This window comes from Physeter macrocephalus, chromosome 13, assembly GCF_002837175.3.
Source record: "Physeter macrocephalus isolate SW-GA chromosome 13, ASM283717v5, whole genome shotgun sequence".
Taxonomy (NCBI): domain Eukaryota; kingdom Metazoa; phylum Chordata; class Mammalia; order Artiodactyla; family Physeteridae; genus Physeter; species Physeter macrocephalus.
Genome location: NC_041226.1, coordinates 85287929 through 85309592, shown reverse-complemented (window position 1 = coordinate 85309592; position 21664 = coordinate 85287929). Strand labels below are relative to the sequence as shown.

The 21664-nt window shown below is 56.5% G+C and overlaps 4 protein-coding genes across 13 annotated transcripts in view; 2 read left to right on the top strand and 2 right to left on the bottom strand.

Moving 5' to 3' along the window:
- The window catches only part of LOC102990948 (adenylate kinase 8), a 142443-nt gene extending 121399 nt beyond the window's left edge, over nucleotides 1–21044 (bottom strand). For 3 of the 8 annotated variants that reach the window (XM_028497226.2, XM_028497227.2, XM_028497224.2), the window contains exons 1-3: nucleotides 10796–10914; nucleotides 8045–8129; nucleotides 1266–1315 (exon numbers count right to left, since the gene is read on the bottom strand). In XM_028497226.2, coding sequence (XP_028353027.1) covers nucleotides 1266–1315; nucleotides 8045–8129; nucleotides 10796–10879 — 219 coding nt within the window. In that variant the 5' untranslated portion in view covers nucleotides 10880–10914. Of the gene's footprint in view, nucleotides 1–1265; nucleotides 1316–8044; nucleotides 8130–10795; nucleotides 10938–15404; nucleotides 15456–20969 lie in introns of those variants that run through there. The other 5 variants (XM_028497225.2, XM_055089411.1, XM_007101474.2 and 2 more) reach the window with 5 other exon arrangements.
- Nucleotides 10935–15601, top strand: LOC114487446 (uncharacterized). The gene is made up of 5 exons (XM_028497373.2): nucleotides 10935–10942; nucleotides 10998–11158; nucleotides 11598–11668; nucleotides 12859–13051; nucleotides 15237–15601. Exons 1-5 carry the CDS (start codon nucleotides 10935–10937, stop codon nucleotides 15599–15601), a joined length of 798 nt encoding a protein of 265 aa, XP_028353174.1.
- Nucleotides 16618–21526, top strand: SPACA9 (sperm acrosome associated 9). The gene is given in 6 exon segments (XM_028497235.2): nucleotides 16618–16705; nucleotides 16707–16745; nucleotides 19140–19342; nucleotides 20091–20242; nucleotides 21072–21221; nucleotides 21480–21526. Coding segments are annotated over 6 exon segments (675 nt in total). The 5' UTR covers nucleotides 16618–16621.
- Nucleotides 21450–21664, bottom strand: part of TSC1 (TSC complex subunit 1) — a 50635-nt gene continuing 50420 nt past the window's right edge. For 2 of the 3 annotated variants that reach the window (XM_028497223.2, XM_055089408.1), the window contains exon 24: nucleotides 21551–21662. In XM_028497223.2, coding sequence (XP_028353024.1) covers nucleotides 21579–21662 — 84 coding nt within the window. In that variant the 3' untranslated portion in view covers nucleotides 21551–21578. Of the gene's footprint in view, nucleotides 21663–21664 lie in introns of all 3 variants that reach the window. The other variant, XM_055089409.1, reaches the window with a different exon arrangement.

Genomic DNA, 21664 nt, shown 5'->3' with positions numbered 1-21664 from the left:
CAGCCGGACCCTGAGGAACAGAGCAGAAAAACTACAGAGAGGTAGACGGATGGATGGATGGATGGATGGACGGACAGAGAGGCGACAGACAAATAGAAGAGCTGGCTATCCTAACTCCAAAAGCAGGGCAGATGCACGTGGTTTTATGTGAGGACCAGACACCTGAATTCCTTTTCAGAACGAAGCCAGGCGCCAGCTAGTCGGGGGAAACCACCTGCCGCATCATCGGGGCCCAGGAGGAGAGCTGACAGAGATGATACAGTGATCGAGGAAGAGGTCGTTAATGTTTATTTTTTTAAGTAAAGTGTATAGTTGATTTACGATGTTGTGTTAGGTTCTGGTGTATAGCAGAGTGACTCGGCTATATATAGATTACAGATATATAGATACAGATATATACTTTTTCAGATCCTTTTCCATTATAGGTTGTTACAAGATATTGAATATAGTTCCCTGTGCTCTACAGTAGGTCCTTGTTGTTTATCATTAACTTATGTTACCTGAAGCTCACTAGCCAGGCTTTTGAAAAACCAGAGTTCCATTTCAGATGATTATAATTTGAAGACTCTTTTGGCACTTAAAAAAGGAGCTGAAAGATTAAAACCATACATGGAATGAAGCTTCAGCTTCAGGACAGGGGTTGCCTCCAGGGAGGGAGAGACAAAAAGGAGTGAGGGAAGTGGGGTGAGGTAGTTGCCGTATCTTTAAAGTTCTACTGTCTTTGAAATGGAGAGAAAGTCGTCAAAGCGAATATGACAAAATGATAAGTTCCTGTAAAATTCGGCAGTGGGATACATGAGTATCTCTGGTGTAGTTTCTCTGCTTTTCTGACTGGTTAAAACATTTCATAATTAAAATTTTATGAGTGAATCTGAAGATTCCACACCAAAAAGTCTTTGCAATGTGTGTGCCATTTGACCCAGCACTTCCCCTTCTAGAAATGTATCCTAAGGATGGAACGAAGGGTTTGCCATGGTGGTGGCCATGTAGCCATGAGAAAACCCTGGAAGGAATATCCCACACATTCAAAGAATGCTTATCTCTGGATGCTTGGGGAACTCTACTTTTGTTTTTTGTATTTTCTAGGTTTTCTACTACAAACGCACACTGCCTCTTGTCATGAGAAAATAAGTCAAGAAGCAGGAGAGAGAAAAGATGAAGAAAAGCTCAGTTACGTTGAAAATTCGCAGAGGTGCAGTCTCATTCCGTCTCTGCAGGACAAATGAGAAACCACTGTATTACAACACTTAATATGACACACTTACTAGAGTTGTTTTCCCCGAGGCGGGTGGACCTAATATTACAATCTTCGGCACTGTGGAATAAAGAGATTAGAGTGTCACCATTCAATATGACAAAGCAACCTCCCGCGTCTGCAGAGCTCTGGGTGTGTGTATTTCTTTCCTCCCCAGATTTCATTTTCTGGGAGTGACGCGGTCGTTTGTAACCCAGGGGCTCCGAGATGCGCCCCCCGCAGAACATACTCTCTGTGTTTAGAGAGGTAAGTGATCACCGAGACGATTTATATTTCTGTCTCCAAGGGGATGTGGACACGGTAACTTGTTTGCCAAACCAATAAATATCAAGAACAAGTGGGATTTCAAACACCATAAAGCATTTTAAACAGGGACTTGGTCTCAGGGACATGCTCTCAAATAAAGCTGTATTTTATGGAAATCGACCGTCAAAGGTGGTTTTTTTTTGTTTTGTTTTTTTTAAATCTATGCCTTCTTATTTAGCAAATTGCATTCCCCATCATTTTACAGAGGGAAATAATGGGGAAAAGCCTGGAGTGTATGGGCCAGATTTATAAAACCCCAGATAGAAAAGCCTTTGTTTTCAAATACGGGCATTTCTATGAAGATGGAAACCACTGGCTTCGGTGTGATACTCCTGGCTCTGGAAGGCTCCCGACCCTGCAGAATTCCCGAAGACACTACCAGACTAGCGAGCAGGTACTGGCCATTGGAAAAGAAAAAAAAACCCAGCATCTTAAGAAACGTGCTGGAAGGTGTGCGCTTGGGTCAAAACGAAGGAAACGGAATGTGGTATCTGGACAGGTGAACCCTCGCTGGTTCCTCCCTGAGTGCCACCTTGATTACGTCACCCCTGCCCCAGCTGTGGGAAGCGAGGGGCGCGGCACCCAGGCTGGGGAACCAGGCCTCTGCCTCTGCCTGTCAGCCCGGCCCCAGCCCACGGGGAAGGATGAACGGGTGTGCGCAACAACTCACGGGGCCCGCTCCTGCCAGGCCTCCGAGAGGGAGCCTCACGGGTGGAGGACCTCCTAGTTTGGGAGTGGACGCAGAGAAGGGACTAGAGGGTCTGGGCCCCGCGTTCGTGATCATCAGCAGGCCTACACCCAGCCAGGCTGCTTGGGTTTAAACAGACCTGTGCCCCAGTTCACAGCACCTTCTCATTTTCGGGGGAAACGCAGAGGGCAAGTTCAGGAAAATTCACCGATTCACTCCACAAATACTCATGGAGCGCCTCATCCGAGCTCGCACTGGGCTGAGTGCCGCCCAGAAAAGCAAGGTGGCCCGAGGCCCGCACCGGGTCGGCGACGTAATCGCGTTAGACCGGACCTGAGAGGGAGGGCCGGCCTCTGCCCCGTCTCCGCGAGGGAACTGCCTCTCCTCGAGCCCACGGATGATGTCAGACACACGTCACAGCTTTCTGCTGCTGCTTGATGTCTGTGTGCCTCCAGCTGATGGCCTTAGAGCAAACACTGTCGCTGTCCGTGTTTCTAAATCTGGGCCACCCGGCCCCACTGTTGTGAAATGTAAGCAACTTGCTTCTCGGAAGCCCAAAGCCTTTCCTGGGGCTGGTGATGTGAATCAGGGATGTGGGACGGGAAGGCCCTGGTCAGGGCAGCACCTGGCCTGCTGCCAGGAGGCGCGGCCAGCTTCCAGCTCAGCAAACCCCCGCACATAGCCTTTCTCTCCAAGTCACGCTCGGCAAGGGAGCCTCCGGGCCTCCTCAGTAGGGTGGACTCAGCTGCCAGTGTCCTTCGGGCCAAGGGGCTCTGTGTTCCTTTAAGTCCCCTTGGACCCTTGTTGAGGGGCCTGACCTCAGCAGGAGGCTGGGATGTGTCCTGGGCGCCCTGACAGCCTCGCCTAGCTGGGGATCCGGAAGGTCGCCCAGGAGCCCGGAGCAATCCCCTCCCTTCATCTTGGACTTCCTCGTTCTTCCCGACCATGTTCCTCCCACGTTCCTACTTTGTCACCCGTCACCTCCCCGTCAGGAATGCCCTCCTCGCCCCAACCCCCCGCCCCCGCCCCACTGGCTTCCTCTTCTGAGATTCTCACCTGGGGATCCGGAAGGTCGCCCAGGAGCCCGGAGCAATCCCCTCCCTTCATCTTGGACTTCCTCGTTCTTCCCGACCATGTTCCTCCCACGTTCCTACTTTGTCACCCGTCACCTCCCCGTCAGGAATGCCCTCCTCGCCCCAACCCCCCCCCGCCCCACTGGCTTCCTCTTCTGAGATTCTCACCCCACTCCTGATTAAGGGGCTGCTGCAGCCCTGGTGAGTTCTGTCCCCCTGCTGAGCGGCTGAGCGGGTCCCCAGGGGGCTGCAACCAAGTCTCATCTTCCTTTCCCACAGCCAGAGCTGCAAGGAGCCACACGCGCAGCAGGACCTTTGGTGGCCTCCTCCTCGGCTGCCCCCCTCTCTGTGGCCACTGAGTGTTTGGTTACCTTTGTCTCCACCATCACTACCTCCTTACAAAGGCATCTTGTGCCAGTTGGCATTCTCGGCTGCAAGCTGCAGCAAGCAGATGAGGCTGAGTCGGGGAGAGGGGGGGTTTATTCAAAGGCCAGCGTGGCTCAGAGAATCCTGCCCCGGCGGGAGGCAGGCCCCGGGGCCACCTACCAGGAGCAACGCCCCCCCGCGTGAGGCCACCAAGGGTGTGGGCGGAGCATCACTGCTGCACTGGGCACCTGACACTGCAGCCTGTGTCCAGAATGCCGCTGACGCAGGGCCACCGGGAGCCGGGCTCTGCAGGGCCGCCAGGGAGAGCACCTCCCGGACCATGCCCAGAGCGGGGCTCCGCCGAGCGGAGAAGCTCAGGGCACAGGCCCAGGGCAGGCAAGGCACTTTCGGCTGCGGGGGCGGGAGCCGGGGCGGGGCTTCACAGCCCATTCTCTGCTCTGGCCTTGTAACCTGGGGCAAGGCCTGCCGGGGCCCTGCAAGCCACAGCAGGTGGAAGACACTGCTTGTGGGATGGGCCTGGAAACGAGGTGGCTTTGGGAACACTTGGTCCGGCGAGATCAGAGCTGGGATGCCACGGAAGGCTCGCGGGGAGGGGCAGCATCAGGGCGGCAGGGAGGGAGGTCCAGGGCAGGGGGGCCTGGTGCGCTGAAGCAAAGAGCTCGCTCGGACCGTGGGGAGGACGCCTGCTTGCCGAAGCCAGAGGAAGAAAGGGCGGTGGGGCGGCGCGGGGAGGGTGGGGGTCTGGCTCAGGTGCCCGACGCCCTGCTGCCTCTGCAGGGCTCTAACCCCAGGCCTCCGCTGAAGCTCCCTAGAACTCGGGCCAGACGCAACAAGGCTCAGGGCCTGAGGGACCGAGAAGAAGGGACTGGCTGCACCTTGACACGAGCATTTTGGGAACGAGCTGACCCCCAGGTTGCACGTTCGTTTTGACAAAGTTATGAGGCTCCTCGGCTGCTGGGGACGCCCTCCCCTTCCTGGCTCTGTAAGTGGCACCCAAATTGTACACATCTATGAAAATACTTTAAAAGGGGAACATCCACGGCCTTTCTCCCCACCTAATTTCTCGCACACATTTATGTGATTAATTTCAGTTTCTTCAAATCTAACACCTTGAAACTCCAGGCCTGCTCAGGAGTAATTATTTATAAACAGCGTCAGAAAAGGCTGCTCGACTGCCAAGAGTAATTAACTTCTTCAACCCACTTCAAAGGCAATCAAAAGGCCTTTCCATCCACAGAGCCTTTTGAGGTTTAACTAGGAGCATGATCTAAAATTCACAAGGAAACCCTTAGGTATTGGAGCTCTAATACACAGCTCTCTTGGACAAACGTTTGATAAAAAACGAAACGTACCATTATATACACCATCGCCTGCTTTCGTATTGCCCAGGGCTACTGTAAATGCTCACTTTGTACCAAATCTGGTTTTCTCGCAGCGAAGGGGCTGCCGGGCCCTGTGCCGGCGGCTCCCCTCGTTCCCTCACGTGCGCGCTCGCCGCCCAGAGCCCACAGCCTTCTGTCCCTCTACACTAGCCACTGGCCGCGCCACGGTGTGCCACAGCGGACCCCTAGCCACCCAACACCCACATCCAGGAGGCAGAGGGTTGAGCGCCCGGCTGCAGTTAACACGGGCCACTGCATGGCCGGGAGAAGGCAGGACCGACTGACCCACTAGCCCGGGGCTGCAGAAGTGCTCGCTAGACATCAGGGGACCTCTCCAGGCCTCCTGTCCTCTTCTAGAACCACGAGGGTTGGGTGGAACTCTTTTCACCTTCCCCCTCTCCTAGAGAAATCCCGGAAGCATGGTCTTCTCCCCTCCTCCTCCTCCTCCCCCCCACCCCCTTCTCCCACGTTTTTCTTCACTTGTAGGTGGAGGCCTGGGCACGGGAGGGAAACCCAGAGATGCCCCTCTCTTCATTTAAGTGGTTGGGACTTGAGCCAAAGGGCAAAGATGTGCCAGCATCCCTCAGAGCCGCCGGCCCAAGGCCTGGGAGTGGGGATAGAGGGCTCTGGGAACAAATCAACCCCTCAAAACAGTGGTTACTGGGATCCAACGACCCGACTCCCTGAGAGAGCATCTGGACCAAAAGCCTGGACTCCAGCCATGGGGGAGGACAGCCAGGAGGCTGGCCCCCAGCTCCAGCTGAACGGGGAGGGTCTGAATTCTCTACCCCTACTGGAGAGCAACAGAGCAGGTATAAGTGGAGAAAGGAGGAAGGGCTCCGTGGAGGGCAGCCTTGGAAAGGAGGCCCGGGAACCAGTGGAAAGGGGCGCCGAGGAGGATGGAAGGAGGTAGGAAAGGAGGCGAGAGGAGCAGAGGCTCTTACAGGTGGCTGTAAGGCCAGCGCCCGAGAGGACTGTCCCGCCGAGGCCGACTGCACTGCATCAGATGACATTTGAACTTAAAAATTCTGGTCAAGTGGAAAGTTTGACGCTGAAAATCATTTCTGCACACAGAGGAGCAAGATTAAAGCATAAAGACGGACTGTGCCTCAAATTTCAGGCTCTTGAATCTCTAGCAGGGAGACTAACAAAGCCTTGAGGTCTGTGGTAGAACACACAGCGCGGCACACACGCCCCTCAACAGAATTTTTCAAACCGTAAGTAGCAAGGGCCACCACAACCCAACTTAGGGTTCAAATGGTTATATTATTATCAAGCATGGTTTTCATTTAGAAAAACCTCATTAAGCTTTTCACAAGTGGACACTTGCATGGCACCACCTGAAGCCCCGTGGGAGCATCAGGGCCTTGTCATCCCTTCCCGCCGTGTCACTGACCGGTCACCACGGATGAGGCCGGAGCTTTGCCGCCTCCATCTCTGTTACCAGACATGCCCATTTTACAGAGGAGGAAACTGAGGCCGAGAGAGAGCAATGATCTCTCGCCATTTCGTCGCACTTAACTAGGAGATGTGAGCTCAGATGTGCTGGAGGCCCCCTGGTGGGGGGGAGGGCGGGAAGGGACACTTCCCTGCTTTTGCTTCGCTCTTCACTTTGAGTTTACTTCACTGTGGCCTTCAACTTTTACTTCTTCTGACTTTGCTTGGCTGTATTGATTGGGCGGGGGCAGCACGAGAGGGGAGCACGGGCAGAAGTGCTCACAGCAGCCCTCAAGTAACAGAACTTAGCAACACCGGGCCCCGCGAACAGCCAGGGGGCGGGGGGCTGCAGAAACGTCTTCCTCCGGCCAACGGAGGCCACTTGGTGAGGCCCCGGGCAGCAAGCTGGGGTCTGGAGCAGGACCACCAGGAAGCAAGGGGGCCTCTCACCCCACCGAGCAGGGGAGCCTCCCTCCCGCCCCGACCAGAGCACCAGGGAACGGAGGCCCCTTAGAAGACTCTCCGCGGGGCAGACTGGATCCCCCGCCTCCGTCAGCCCCCGCCCCACCGCTCGGTCTCACCCTCAGAGTCCGTTCTCGAATATGCCTCCCTGGAGGCTCAGAAAATGGCACTCCTGGGGCTCTCCGCACCACACTGAACCACCCAGCTTAGGTCTCTGAAACGGCCCCTCACTCCGATGCCCTGACCCTGCCGAGGCCACGCGGAAGAGGCCAGGTGTCCCTGGCAACCTGCAGGCTTGGAGTCTCCTCCCTCCGCATTTCTTTTTTAAACTACTTAGCATCCTCTCTCATCTTAGGCCTCTGAAGCCCACCACGGGGCATCTCAGGCCTCCACCCCTCTCGGCTGCACCAAGCCCTCACTTCACTGGTGCGCTGGTAGCTCCTTCAAAGCGGCTAATGATCCAGTGAAAGACACATCAAAGCTCCGAGACACTGGCCTCCCTGACAGCTCACACAGGACGGCAACGATCCTCCACTTGGCAAATCGACCGTGGGACGGAGCGCCTCCTCTCCCTCCTCCCTGTCCCGGGCGCCGGCCTTGGGTCTGGTGGGCCTGCGCTCGCTTGGGCGAGGTTTAGGGAGCTCTGGCACTCATTAACGGGCGCCGACAACAACGAGACCATCAGGAAAACCCGAGTGTTGCCTGTCTGGGTAGACCAGAAACCACATTTACACCTGACAAGTGGAGTGATCACAGAGCTTAAACCCAACAGGCGACATCAGCTGGGGCGTGCCAAGGCATTAATAATTAATTCCGCGGGCCATTCTGAGGTTTTCATTTTAATCACTTGGCAGGAGAATTTGTATGAGTTGTGCTCCAAAAGAAATTAAGGCATTTTTCAATTAACCACCTCCCCAAGTTGGCAAAACCTTTCCCCACCCTGTTCTGACCTCCCTTTAGACACAGGGAGGACCGAGTGGTTCCCAGAGGTTCCCAGGCGAGGAGGGGAGGGAGACAGCTGGGGAGGGGGGAGGAGGCCCACTCCATTGCTCACCGTAATCATTGTCTCGTTGCAAATGATCAATCATGAATGGGATGGGGTCCTTGGGCTGGTGGATCAGAAGCTGCTCCAGCATGTTCTGTGGGCACAGGGCAGACACCCAGGTGGTTAACACCCGCACGAGCACCCAAGGCCCCAGGCTCAGGTGGCCCAGCACCCTGGTATCGCAGTGGATACCAGTTACGGGGCCTGATCTCTCCCCTGCCCCCCATCCTGGCTGGCATCTGTTTGGGTCCCTGTGAGCAGAGGCGTGAGGGAGGGGCCGTGTGGGCTTTGCTGGGGAGGCACCCGGTCGGAGGCGGAGCTGGAGGGATGGCGCCCCTGACTCAGAGCAGGCAGTCTCGGGGCCCTCGCCCCTCACTTCCTTGGTGACTCCCAGACCAGCCTTCTCTCGGTTTCTCTCCCGCGCTGCACCCGTTCACTCCTCAGAGCCCTAGCAAATGCTGTTCCTTCAGCTTGGAACACTTTTCCTCAGGCCTCAATGGAAACATACCTTCGCGATGACACTCACTAGGTCAATCCTGTCATATGTTCCTGCAGCCCCCGTGCTTCCCCTTTATCGCCTCCCCCTTGTCTCAGTGCCCGGCACAGTCCCAGCAGGTGCCCCACACGGATGTCTGCTGGGGGACGTGGCCATCGCTGCTACCTGTGTCCCTCCAGAGTGGAACAGATATCTAGAGTCCTGAGATTGTCTGGCTATTTAATTCTAAGGGAAAGCAGCTTCCAAGGTTCCAGAACAAAAGGCTCAGAAATTAACCAGGTGGCTGACAGCAGCCGGGCTGGTGCACTAAGGAGCAGCCTTATGCCCTAGGGACAAGCAGGGAGGGCCTGTAGCCCTTTGGGCGCAGAGGGAGAGCAGGGCAGTAAAAACAGCATGAACCATGAGAAGTCCTAGCCCCACTCCGCTTCTCACCATCAACACCCTTCCCTTCTCTGGACCTCAGGTTCCCTGCCCATTAAAAGGCACAGTTGGAAGAGATCCCTAGTCATATATCACTGGTGAGATGGTGTGAGATGATTTTAGATGGTTCTCAGATGAATATTTTAAATTTCACTCGTACACAGTTGCATATCTAATGTGTATTAGAAAAATCAGTATGTCAAACCTACGATTTCAAAGATATTACTTAGGATGAGGTGAAATAAGTCAATTTTTTTTAAGTGGGTTGATTTAAAGAAATGATTAAGTTAAAATGGAAATATGGTGTTGGTTAGATGAATCTATACCTGTGATAATATTTCATAGACTCATACCCAAAACATGAGTGCTGGTAAAAATGGATGAAATCCAAATAAGGTCTGTAGTCTAGTTAATAGTAGTGTACCAATGTCAATTTCCTGATTTTGACAACGTACTACAGCTACCTTAGATGTTACTACTAGGGGAAGCTGGATCAAGGGTACACCAGAACTCTGTACTATTTTTGTAACTTCCTGTGGGTCTAAAATTCTTTTAAAATAAAAACATTGGGAATTCCCTGGCAGTCCACTGGTTAGGACTCAGTGCTTTCACTGCTGGGGCCCAGGTTCAATCCCTGATCAGGGAACTAAGATCCCACAGCCTCGCTGCACAGCAAAAAAAAAAAAAAAAAAAAGCCATAAAATGGAAATGGTAAAAACCATGGAGGGAGCACACAAATGACTAAGGACTGGAAATACTGGACCAAAAGCTTCCTCAGGCTGCTCCTTCCAACAATTGCTATGAGATACACCAGATTCTCTAGAGCGGAGCATGGTACTCCCAGGAGTTGCCCCATCCTGCCCACCACCCGGTGACTTAGGACTCAGCTAGCCATCTTCTTTACTTAGATTGGCCACTCAGTGTTAGAAATCTCTCGTGTGCCCTCTATCAGTTAACACTTTCCAAAGGAAGTCTATGTTTGCTGGAGGGATGGAGACTCAGGTTTCTTAGTCTGAGTTCTTCTCTCAGAGCTGTCAGAGGCTCAAATGGCCACTGGCATCACTAAGGAGGTGCCTCTGGGGACGGGGTATACCCGGAGGAGCAGACAAATGCTCCAGCTTCCCTTTGTCCCCCACCCCCCGACCCAGAACCTCGGAGTGGCTGACAGTTCCTCCAGTCCAGCTCCTGAAAGCCTTTACTTCCACGAGATGCAGGAGGGAAACCTGGAGCACATGCAGGGGCACGGCTTTGCCTAAGGTCACACAGGGAATAGTTCGGTCAGGTCAGGAACTCAGGATGAGGGCTTGGGAGGTGCCCTGAACTCTTGGCCCTGAGGAGGAAGGGCCAGGTAGGAAATGCTGCTGTCCAAACCACAGGGCCTCTGTCCCAGGAGGTGGCCCTCTCACAGGACGGAGAGGGCCACCTTCAATGCAGACACTCCCCAGCTCAGAAACCAACACTGCAGACGGCCTGGGAACTGTCAGCACCAGATGAGCCCCTTGGAAACCACCTCTTGCAACCTGGCGTCTCACAGATGGGGGAACTGAGAAAAGGAAGGGACCTCTTCCAGATCATGGACGTGACTGGGGCGGGGCCAGGACCAAATCATGGCCAGCATGGCCTGCTCCCTTTCCTCCTTCCAGGGAGGGTCAGGGAGCATCTTTTGGTCGAGCGGTCCCTTGGGATACGATGGCACAGGAGTCGAACAACCCAATTTGGGCGTCCTCGTGGGTAACAAACGTGACCCCTCCCTGATGCGGCATCGCCGGCGCGCAGCCGGACCGCAGCAAGAGGTTCCCCGGCCACCGCCTGGTGTCGCGACAGGGCAGGGCTGCCCGGGTCACCTGCATCAACTCGAAGACGTGGTTCGCCTCCCCATACTGGGGCATTTCCGGGGGGATGCGGTGCGGGGCGGTGGTCGCGTCCATATCGCCGTGCAACGCGTCCGCTCCCTGGTGACCGCCGTCGCTAGGGCCGCGCGTCATGAGCGCGCGCCGCCCCCTGGTGACCGCCGTCGCCCAGGGTGCCGCGCCGTTGCGTCATCAGCACGCGTCGCGCCCGCCCACCGGCGAGGCTGGCGCGTGGCCTGGGCCCCCGCTCCTCCGCCGGCGCGCTCAGCCGCCTGGGGCAAGTGCGTCCCTGCCCTGGCCTCGTCCGCGCGCCCCCAGCGGGGCACCTCAAGTCTCCTCCAGCTGTGGCCTTCTGGGGTCAGAGGTGTCCCCTGATAGGGCCCCCCCTGTGCTGAGAGACCCCACTACACCCCGAGGGCACGTCGGCCCCCGAGAGGGCGGGAGGCGGATCCTGCTTCTGGTTCCGTCAACGCGCCCTGGCCCAGGCATTAGGAGCTCCTTGAGCCACCCCGGCTCTGCTCTCTGGGCCTCAGTTTCCCCATCTTTAAATTGAAGACGCTGAGTAGATGTGGGGCAGGGTGCTTGAAAAAGGAGGGGCGGGAGGGTCGAGGGTCCCGTCGGAAACCCTCAGTCCAGCTTGCACCTTCTGAGCCCCCGAGACCCCGCCACTTGCTCCCGGGGCGGGGCGGGGCGGGGCTGCCCCGTGAACCGATTGCTATGGCACCGGCGGTAACAATCAAGCCCGCGGCCCCGCCCCTTCTCACCTCAGATCTCCCCACCCACCCCTTCTCCCAAGCCCTGGGAAAGGCCTCCCCAACCTCCGGGCCCCCAGACACCCACGGAGACACTCCAGCTTCAGGGCGCTCTGTGAGTGAAGGCCGCTCTAGGACAAGCAAGGTTAAAGCAGGCCCGGGGAGGGGGCCCACCCAAGCCCTGGATTTGGAAACTGGAGGGTGAGGGGGGTGGAGAATGGAGGGGGCCGCCGCTGCTGCCGCTGCCCTGAGAGAGAGAGTTGGGGTGGGACGCGGAGGGGGGAAGGAGGTCTGCGAATCTGTTAATCCCCGGTGGGCAGCCTGGTATCTGACGCGGCCCTGAATTGGGAGCTCTAGCTCTTGTCCGTTGCTATTCTTAGGAGGAGCTACCGTAATGTGAACATTATGGAGAGGGAGTATGGCATAGTCAATAACAGATTGCCCAGAGTTCAAATCCTGGCTCTTCCCTTACTAGCTGTGCAAGCCTGCTCTGTGCCTCACTTTCCTCCCCTATTAAGTGGGGATTATGGAAGGTTTCCATGAACTAATATGTCAGAAGTATTAGACAGTAACTGGTGTGTAGTAAGTGAACAATGCATAGGGGCTACTATTAATAATATATCTCGTTTAATCTTTGCACCAACCCTGAGAAATAGGTACCTTCATTCTTCATTTTACGGGTGAGAAATTGGAGGCTCAGAACGGTAAAAATTTGTTAGCTGAGCCATTTCCCTTTTCTGGACCTCTTTCCTCATCAGCTGTTGATCATGGAGCATTAGAATCAGAAGAGCCCTTGAAAAGCCTCTAATCCAAACTCCCTCATTTTACAGATGGATAAACTGAGGCCTGGAAAGGGGGAAATTCTAGGCCAAGGTCACTTGTTAAAGGTAGGGCCAGGCTGGAACTAGGCATCCTGACTCCTAGCCAAAGCCTTTTCCAGCAGCTACCAGCCCGGAGACATGCCCTCCAAGGGGAAGAGGCTCGCTCCCCCTCAGAACTGCCTTCTCAAAGCACATACACACTTTGGTAGGCTTGTCAAATTCAACTGCAAAGACGGTGGGGGAAGAAAAGGAAGCTGCCTCACCCTGAACAAAGAACACAGCCACCAAGCCTGCAATTTGCACTGGAGAGGTTCAGTTTGCTTCCTGGACATTTCTGAAATGACTTGCCTTCCTCCTCATTTATTTTAAGCCCTAGGCGCTTTTCATACCACGATTTAATCTTCTTCAGCAGTCTGAAAAAATACAAATCAATTAAAGCCTAAAACCTATCGGGTAATCATTTTTTTCCTTCCTCCTCCCCCAGGTCAAGAAGTGCCTGCACCCTGCGCCTTTCATCCAGACTAATCCGGCTGCAGTGACTCTTGTTCAAGGGACGATCACTTTGGATAGCTTATCACAGCTCCTCTCACAATACTCCTGGTGCGCACGTCACAAGTCCACAGGATCAAGAACCAAGTCGGTTTTGCTCTCAGGGGCTCTTGGGGCCACCAGTCAAGGTAGGGCTGTATCCCTAGAGAACTTGGCAGTTCCAGGAGGGTGGCAGGGAGCTGGGCACACAGGGCAGCCCCCTGAATCCTAGTCCTCGTTGCTCTGGGCTGGGGAACAGGGAACAGTCTCACTCGAGCGGAAACGAGGCCCAAGGGTCTAGGTAGTGCAGGCCCTTGGTATCCACTCCCCACCTACCCCCCGCCAGCCACAGTCAATCTGGTATCTGGCGTGTTTCTCTCCACGGACCATCACTGGGGGCTGCGGGGCGGGGGAAGGAAGGGAGGTATCCAAGTTAAGATCCCAGGCTAAATAAAGTCGGGCAGAACTGAGTGGGGAAGCCGGTTTGCTCCCATCCTAGCTGCCTGACCTCAGCTCTGTCATCTGTCATGTGGCGGGTGATCGTGGTACCCCGCCGAAAGGGCTGTAGCAAGGATCTGAGGTGATGCCTGTCCAGGGTTTCCCTAGAGCCTCATCAAACCTGCTATTAGGACGATTGGGCCGCGCCTTCTGGGATCTCGTTGAAGGCTGAATCTCGGCTCCAGTTCGCCCTGCCCTGCACCCACCCACCTCCTGCAAATGCCCCTCTTGCAGACTGTGTAGCCCTTCTGACCATTCCCATCTGGCTTCCCTGCTTGCTTTTCTCCTTCTCTAAACTACCGTTCACTTCACTTATCCTCACTGTCTGCCTCCCATTCTTGAAGTCCCTCCAGGGTAGGGAGTCTTGTCTGTTTTGTTCAATGCTGTGTATCCAGCCCAGCCCCCTGCAGGTGTCTGGCACCTGGTAGGCACTGCAGCATAAATGAATGAACGAAGGAATGAACGCCTGGAGTGCCCTGCACCTCCTTGGCTGGAAGCTTCCGTGTTCGCTCTCCCAGCTCCACCTGACGGTGGCCCTCAGCCCCGCCCCGCCCGCCGCCCCTGCGCCTGCTCACGACATTCCCCTTCCCGCCCTCTGCCCAGGTTCCCCACCTGCCCTCCTCCTCTCCAAAGCCAGCCTTCTTTTCTTTTCTATAAATTGATTTATGTATTTATTTATTTTTGGCTGCGTTGGGTCTTCGTTGCTGCGCGCGGGCTTTCTCTAGTTGTGGCGAGCGGGGGCTACTGTTCGTTGCGGTGCGCGGGCTTCTCATCGAAGTGGCTTCTCTCGTGGCGGAGCATGGGTTCTAGGCGCGCGGGCTCAGTCGTTGCGGCACGTGGGCTCAGTCGTTGTGGTTCACGGGCTCTAGAGCGTAGGCTCAGTAGTTGTGGCGCACGGGCCCAGTTGCTCCGCGGCATGTGGGATCTTCCCAGACCAGGGCTCGAACCCGCGTCCCCTGCATTCTTAACCACTGTGCCACCAGGGAAGCCCCCGGCCTTCTTTTCAAACCTTCCCTCCCCCAGGAGGTCGAGCCCTCAGCAGCGCTGGCTTCTTTCAGGTGCACATCATGCCTGCTTTTACCGATCTTGATTGCTGCGTTTCTGGCACCCCCTTACCTTTTGCAGCGAGGTGTGGGCCTCGCTCTCCTCGCCCTAGGCCAGGTCCTGGTAAGCTTGCCTCCATGCGAGGTGACAGAAAACCGCTGCACCCCGGGTCGACTCATTTCTGCCTCCAGGATGGGGCCGGGGGGCCTTGGCTGGCTGTGGCACGTGTTCAACAAACAGCGGGTCCCACGGCGTCCCCACAGCCCGGCTCCCTTCCCAGCTTGTGCTGAATGGGGAGGAGGTTGAGTAGAAGGAGGCCACTGCCCCGCGTGGCCCTGGCCCAGGCCTGTCCCCAGTGGAGCTGCGCCGCTCTGTTGGCAAACACAGGCCACGGCTGCCAGGGGTGGCCTCAGGACGCTGCCGCTGCAGCTGCTCCATTCAGTTTGCAGTAGACCCACCTGGGCTGGTGGGGCACGGGTGTCGGGCCCCCTCCTGGCATGGCTCCCCTTTTTTTTTTTCGGCCGTGCCTCACAGCTTGCGGGACCTTAGCTCCCCGACCAGGGATTGAACCCGCGCCCTCAGCGGTGAAAGCTCAGACCGCCAGGGAATTCCCTGGCGCGGCTCCTTTATGGCAGCGGGGCTGCGTTTAGCTCCCAGCCCAGGACTGCGGCCCCCAGCTCCAGCTCCCCAGCCCTCCGAAGTTCTCCGATTCACCCCTCCCGTCGTGTCGTGGAGGCCACCTGGTGGTCCGTTCTCCTTTCATCCCCCCGATGCCGTCTCCTCTTACCACAGAGACTCCCTCATTCTGGTCCTGCTGTGTGAGGATGCTGAGGGGGACCCAGCAGAAAGCAAGCCTCCTCTCCACCTGGGACCTGGCACGAAGCCTGGATGCGTTCTCCGCCCCACCCCTGCCCCAGTGTTCCGGCCCCTTCCACTTGCAGCATCCCACTGGGGCCCTACCTCAGCGCAGCCTCCTCTGCCTGACGCGGGGCACGTCCAGGCCTGGGCTCCGTGTGTGCCAGGGCCTCGTGGTGCAGGGACAGCCGGCTGTGGCCTCTTCAAGGATGCTGGTTAGACATCAGGAAACCCAGGACCTAGTGCGTCTCTGGCACCAGCTTGCTGTGACCCCCTGGGCCTCAGTTTCCCCCGGAAGTTAAGGGGAGTTGGTCTACTGAGCTTCCTTCCAGCCCTAACGTTCCATAAATCCGTGACCTGGAGCCCTTTGCACGTGCTCAGCAAAACTGTGATGTCATGGAGGGCAGAACCCACTGCCTTTCTCTGCTCAGAGGAGATTCTGGACACGTCGTGGACCTCCTGGATGACACTGGGACAGTTTGTGAGGCACCAAAAGACAGTACTCCCCGCAGCGTCAGTGTTTCCAATCAGGGTCACCCCTGCAAACTCCACAGGAGGCAGGGAGGGGGCAGCAGCGGCCAACCCCACCCTGGGGATGGGCAGACCTCAACTCAGGGCTCCTGCCCCAAGCACAGGGCAGGGAAACGGCATCTCCTCAGACTCGACTAGAAGGGTCTCAGTGCCGACCCTTCCCCTGCTTAGCCTGGAAAGAATCCTTAGACTTTCCCACCAGCTGCAGAGTGGCAGATGTTTTAAAACAATTTGGTCCCAACTGATAAAATCACAGATTCTACATGCTGTGACACATTTCTCCATCCCGGCCTATGCTGACACCACAGGGAGGTGCTGGAGGCCGTGCGTGTGTGTGTGTGTGTGTGTGTGTGTGTGTGTGTGTGTGTGTGTGTGTGTGAGAGAGAGAGAGAGAGAGAGAGAGAGAGAGAGAGAGAGAGAGAGACACCCACAATCTGGAGAAACTGAGGCCCGGAGAAACTCATATGTCTACAGCTGAGGGAAGGAAGTCTTGTTTCACGGCAAAGAACGTGTCCCTGGAGGGTAAATGGGCTTGGGTTGGGCTTGGCTCCGTCGCGGACAGCCTGCCGGGTTCTTGAGCAAGTACACAAACCTCCCAGGGCCTCGTTTCCTTCTCTGCAAAATGGGGATGAAAATAGTCCCTGCCCCCCAGCGTTGTGGGGAGCTGCTCAGCCCCGTGCGCCGCTGAGAGGGGCCGTGGGCATCTCACAACCCCCGAGCTGGATCCGCGGGTCTGGCCCTGGGAGCTCCAGACTCTCCTCTTCCGTGCACAGACTCCTCCCCACCTGTGAATGAGCAGACAGGATGAGCAGTACCAGCTCTTCCAGCAGCAGCAGTTCCCCTTCATCGCGGCCCTGGAGCGCTGCAGGGAGAACGGCCCACGACGAGATCCGGCCCATCTGCAGCATCGGGCAGGCGGAGGCTCGTGGGCTCGCGGGCGGGGCCAGGACTCATCCCCTCACTTGAACGCTGAAAAAACAACCAAGGCCCAGAGGGGGCCAGTGCATGTGTGCCAGAATCAGGACTCAGATCCTAACTAACTGGTGGAATGAGCCATTCACTCATTCCCTCAACCAAATATGTGAGTGAACGGCAAAGCGGTTGAAAAGTGTGGGCTCAAGACTCAGCCGGCCAGCGTTTAAGTCCCGGCTCTACCACGTGCCACCTCTGTGACTTCGGGCCAGGGATTCACCTCTCTTTATACATTTCATCTGGGAAATGTACAAAGAGCAGCACACACCTCCTAGGGCTGTTAGGCGGATTTAATGAGATCATCAGCAGAACCCACTCTGTCAGCACGTGGGCTCAGGACAGGGATGTATGGTGAACAGATACACACAGTCCCAGCCACTGGGTTCCACTGCAGTTTGGAAACTGCGGCCTGCCACGCACACTGCTAGTCACATTTGCAGACGTGTGCAACCCTTGCCTGACAGCATCCTTCAAAAATTTGTTTTAATTTTGGTAAAAATTTCTCCCAGTTTTTTAACTTGAAATTTTAAAAACCTACAGAAAACGAACACCCATGTAACTTTCACCTAGATACATCAGTTTGTAATATTTAGGGTGCACCCCTGTTTGTATGTACCCTCTTTCCTCTGAACTATTTGAAAGTAAATTGGCTACATCCTTTTCAGCCCATCCTCCAAAGGTTCAGACTTGCAAGGGCATGGAACGGGTTTGCAGTATCAGGAAGGAGCACCTGAGATGCCCCCCCACCTCTGCTCAGAATCGACATCAGGGCCGAGTGACCCCGACCCACTCCTCCTTGCCTTAGGTTCAAGAAGGCTTTTGGTAGATAATGGCCCCATGTGGGTTGACTCTCAGCCCTCACCCTGCCCTTCCTAGACTGAGGTATCCAAAGGTTACCTGCACGCACGCCTGTGACGCTGTGACAGGTGCTCTGTTGACACCTGTAGCCCAGTGACGCTGCTCTGTTGTAGTTACGCCACAGTGCAGGTTCTTCCTTACACCCCGCCCCGCCCCGGACCCCGGGGCAGGTGTGTGTGGTGTTTGGGCATACACCGTGGGTGTCAAAAACCTCTACCCCTCTACAAAGCTATTGTACTTGGGAAGGAACTACCTGAGGTCATTTGGGGAGACATCCCTAGCGACAAAACGGCAACCGGTGGCGCAAGGAAAACCCTGGTTGTCTTAGAACTTTCTGGATACTGGAGGAGGTAGGCGATGCCCCCTTCCACCAGACCGTGGAGAGCAGGACCATGCGAGATGGGTCAGTTAATCCTGCCTGGACTGGAGCCCACTCCTCCCCAGCCCTTGCCCAATCTCAGATCCAGGGTGACTGGGGGTCCCGGGTGTGGAGAGAGTCCTGAGCCGGGGAGGATCCCCCACTGCCCCGCAAGGAAAGGAGTTGAAATTAGATCAGTTTTATCACTATTCTTAGCACCTTTTATGGCTTAAGAAAGGTTTCCCTCCCACTAAAACATGTTCACATGGGAGGTTTCATTTTGTTTTAAGTATTTAAAGCTCTCCATTCTCTTAGAGTTGTTTTTTGTCTATGGCGTGATGTGGAGACTACGTTTTTTTCCTCATATAGATCATTGTTTTCCCAGCTCTACTTACTGACTTGTCCCTCCTTTTCTCTAGCCTTGGAAGCACAGGATAACAAAACTACAAAGGATCCTAGTTTGCTCCTCAGTCTGGGTGGCCCAAACCAGCGGTTCTCAAAGTGGGTCCTCTAGGTGGGACTATGGCATAAAGAGTCAGGGACTAGCCCTCTTGGCTTCAGGTGCTGGCTTAGGTGCGTGGGACTGGTGAGACGTATGGGGCTCAGAGCCGTCGAGCTGGGGTGAATAAGCAGGGCATTTCACCTCTGTGGGGTTCGGTATTCGTCTGTAAAATGAGCACTTAAAAAGGTACCCAGTGGGGGGCTTCCCTGGTGGCGCAGTGGTTGGGAGTCCGCCTGCCGATGCAGGGGACGCGGGTTCGCGCCCCGGTCCGGGAGGATCCCACATGCCGCGGAGCGGCGGGGCCCGTGAGCCACGGCCGCTGAGCCTGCGCGTCCGGAGCCTGTGCTCCGCAACGGGAGAGGCCACAACGGTGAGAGGCCCGCGTACCGCAAAAAAAAAAAAAAAAAAAAAAAAAAAGGTACCCAGTGTATGGCATTTAGGTGAGGACTGAGTGAGATCAGGCCTGCAAAGCCTTCTGCATGCTGCCCGGGACGCTTCAAGATGTTCGCTGTCTGCAGACCCGGACGTTTACGCGTTACTGGCCTCTCCCTCACGACTCTGGGAGGGCCAAGGCAGGTGCTCCCGGATCCTCCCGGCTCAGTCCACGCGGGCCGTGCAGGTGCAGAGCTACGTGGAGCACTAGTGCAGCAACTGCACAGACCGGCCCACCCTGCTCACGTTCCTGGACATCTGCACAGAGCTCGGCCAGCTGTGCCAGCACTTCGAGGCGCTGCACTCGGGCACCCCCGTCACCGACAACCTCCTCGAGAAATGCAAGACCCTCGTGAGCCAAAGCAACGACTTAAGCAGCCCGCGAGCAAAGCAAAACCCTTCCGATCCGGTTCCCGAGGCCTCAGCGCCTGCGTGTGCGAGGAGGAGGGAGGGGCCGGGGACGGGAGAGGAGGGGTCCTGGAGGAAGGGCGGGCTTTGGCTGAGAGGGCAGGTGCGTCTAAGCTGGTGACTCACAGGCGACTGTCCAGACGTCCCCGGCCGGGAAGTCCTAGGCCCCTTGATTTAGTGGACTGACTCTGACCCAACAAATCATTTTATTGAAAACGAGGGATTCTGAGGCCCAGATCTAGTAGGACACAAATCGTTTTGCTGGAGCCTGCACCAGGCCAGGAGAAGCGGGCCACAGACCAGTTGTCCCCAGAAGCCCAGGAAGAAGTGGGGTGTCTGGAGCCCGGTCCCATGGGCGTCAGCACCACCAGCCTGGCTCCCTAATTCTGAGCCCTGGGGAATCCGCAGCACAGAGTACCACATTCTGGAGGAAGCTGTTTAGGTACTAGGGTAAGCGGAGTCAGAGGGGCTAAACGGTGTACTTGGGAGTGATCAGAGCAGGCTTCCACAGCTCGTGACCCACGCCTTTCACACCGGGATCTCCCGGGCCCTAAAGCTGCTCAACCACCATGTCTGGCACCGAGAGCCTGGCCTGGTGGGCGCACAGCTCTAAAGCCTCCCGGGGGGGTTCTGCGGTGGGGGCAGCTTTAGAAACCCCCGCCCGAGGTCTGGGCCGCGGCACGGGAGTCCCCGGGGCAGGGCTCCGCCGGCCCCTCTTGCCGCCCTGCAGGTGCCCTCCCGACGTGGCGAACTAGGTCAGCTGCCACGAGGCCAGGAACCACTGCGGAGGCGTGGCCAGCCTCATCCCCACCGTCCTAGACGTGATGAAAGAACGGCTCGCCCACTCGGAGAAGCCGCCCCGCAAAGCGCTGCAGCACGTGAGTGAGTCCCAGGCCACAGGCACCCAGCCTCGGCTAAGAAAAGCCAAGTGTGGGCAACCGACACAGGGCAGCCTCAGACCTACAGGGGCAAAACGGAGTGTTCAAAACCGCCCTGGAGACCAGCCGGTGGGAAACGGTAACTCAGCCGGTGACCTGCTCGATCCCGACCCCGTCCTGTCCCATCCCGTCCCGTGGGGCACTTCGCTACAAGCTTGGCGTCCACTAGTTGGTCACTTTCACTGGTGCCCAGTCTTTGCCACTTATTAACCCCCAAGGGGACCGCCCCATGTATGACTGAGGACCTCTCTCCCTCTCGTGCTTCAACTTCTAACTTTTCCTCGCCTCCGAGCGTCAGGCTCCGTACTGGTGAAGAGGACCCTCACTTAGTGTTGCCGGTAGAGGGTGTCCCGGGGAGGCCGGGAAAGGGCTAGGGCACCGACCGTCCCGCCCAGGCCCAGCTTTCCCAGCTGAGCCGTGCAGCTGGAGGAGGCCACTCAGCTCCCTTCCCGCCGCCGCGGCAGCCATAGGCGAGACGCCGCTCTCTGCAAGACAGGGCTGCTCCCGCCTCCCGGGATGCTGAGGGCAGCATGCTGAACTGCTCAGTGTGAGCAGGTCTCCGGACCCAAGCCCAAAGGGGAACGAACCCGCCTTGCCTCTCCTTTACTTGGGAGAGGGACTGAGAGAAGCCGGAAGACTTGATTTTGTGGCTCCCGTCCGGGGACAGTTACCTGGTTTTCACAACACAGTTGAGGCCCAGACGTTGTAAAATGCGTCACTGGCTTCCGAGCTTGCCAGAAGTACTGTCTGACTGTTGGTTTTTGCCTTCACAGGGGGCGACGTAGCTTCTGTATTCTTGCTTCCTCGGGGGCGACAGTCAAGAGTAAAAAGTGTTCTGCCACCTCTTTGCCTGGCCCGGTTTCCTGGGACTTATCCCTTAAAGAAAACGACATTCACCCTAAGACCCCAGACGACGCTGGGCAGTAGCCTCACAAGCAAAACCACTAGCAAAGCGCTACCGCTGTGGAGGGGAACGCACCCCGCTCCAAGCAGGGTCTGCTGGGAAGAGGTTCCTGCCACAGGCCCACAGAAGGCCAGCCCAGTAACTCCTTGTATAGTCAGAGACCTACTCAGACAAGAACATCTGAATTGTCCAGACAAAACTTACAACGGCCACCTCGACGTCCTGTCCCAAAGGAGCTGCTCCCGCTGTTACATGGGCAGAGCCGACCAATTTCCAGGGCAGCTGGGCAGAAGCGAGCAGTGGAAAACCACACTGCAGACGTAGCTCTTCACCACTGGTCCTTTCCCAGTAAGGCCAGGGTGGATCCTGCAGTCGTTTAAAGGTAGTTTCCTGCCTTCCCCCAAACACCTGATGGCGTAGCGAAGGTGGTGGATGCGAGCTGCACTCCCTCCTCGGCACGCT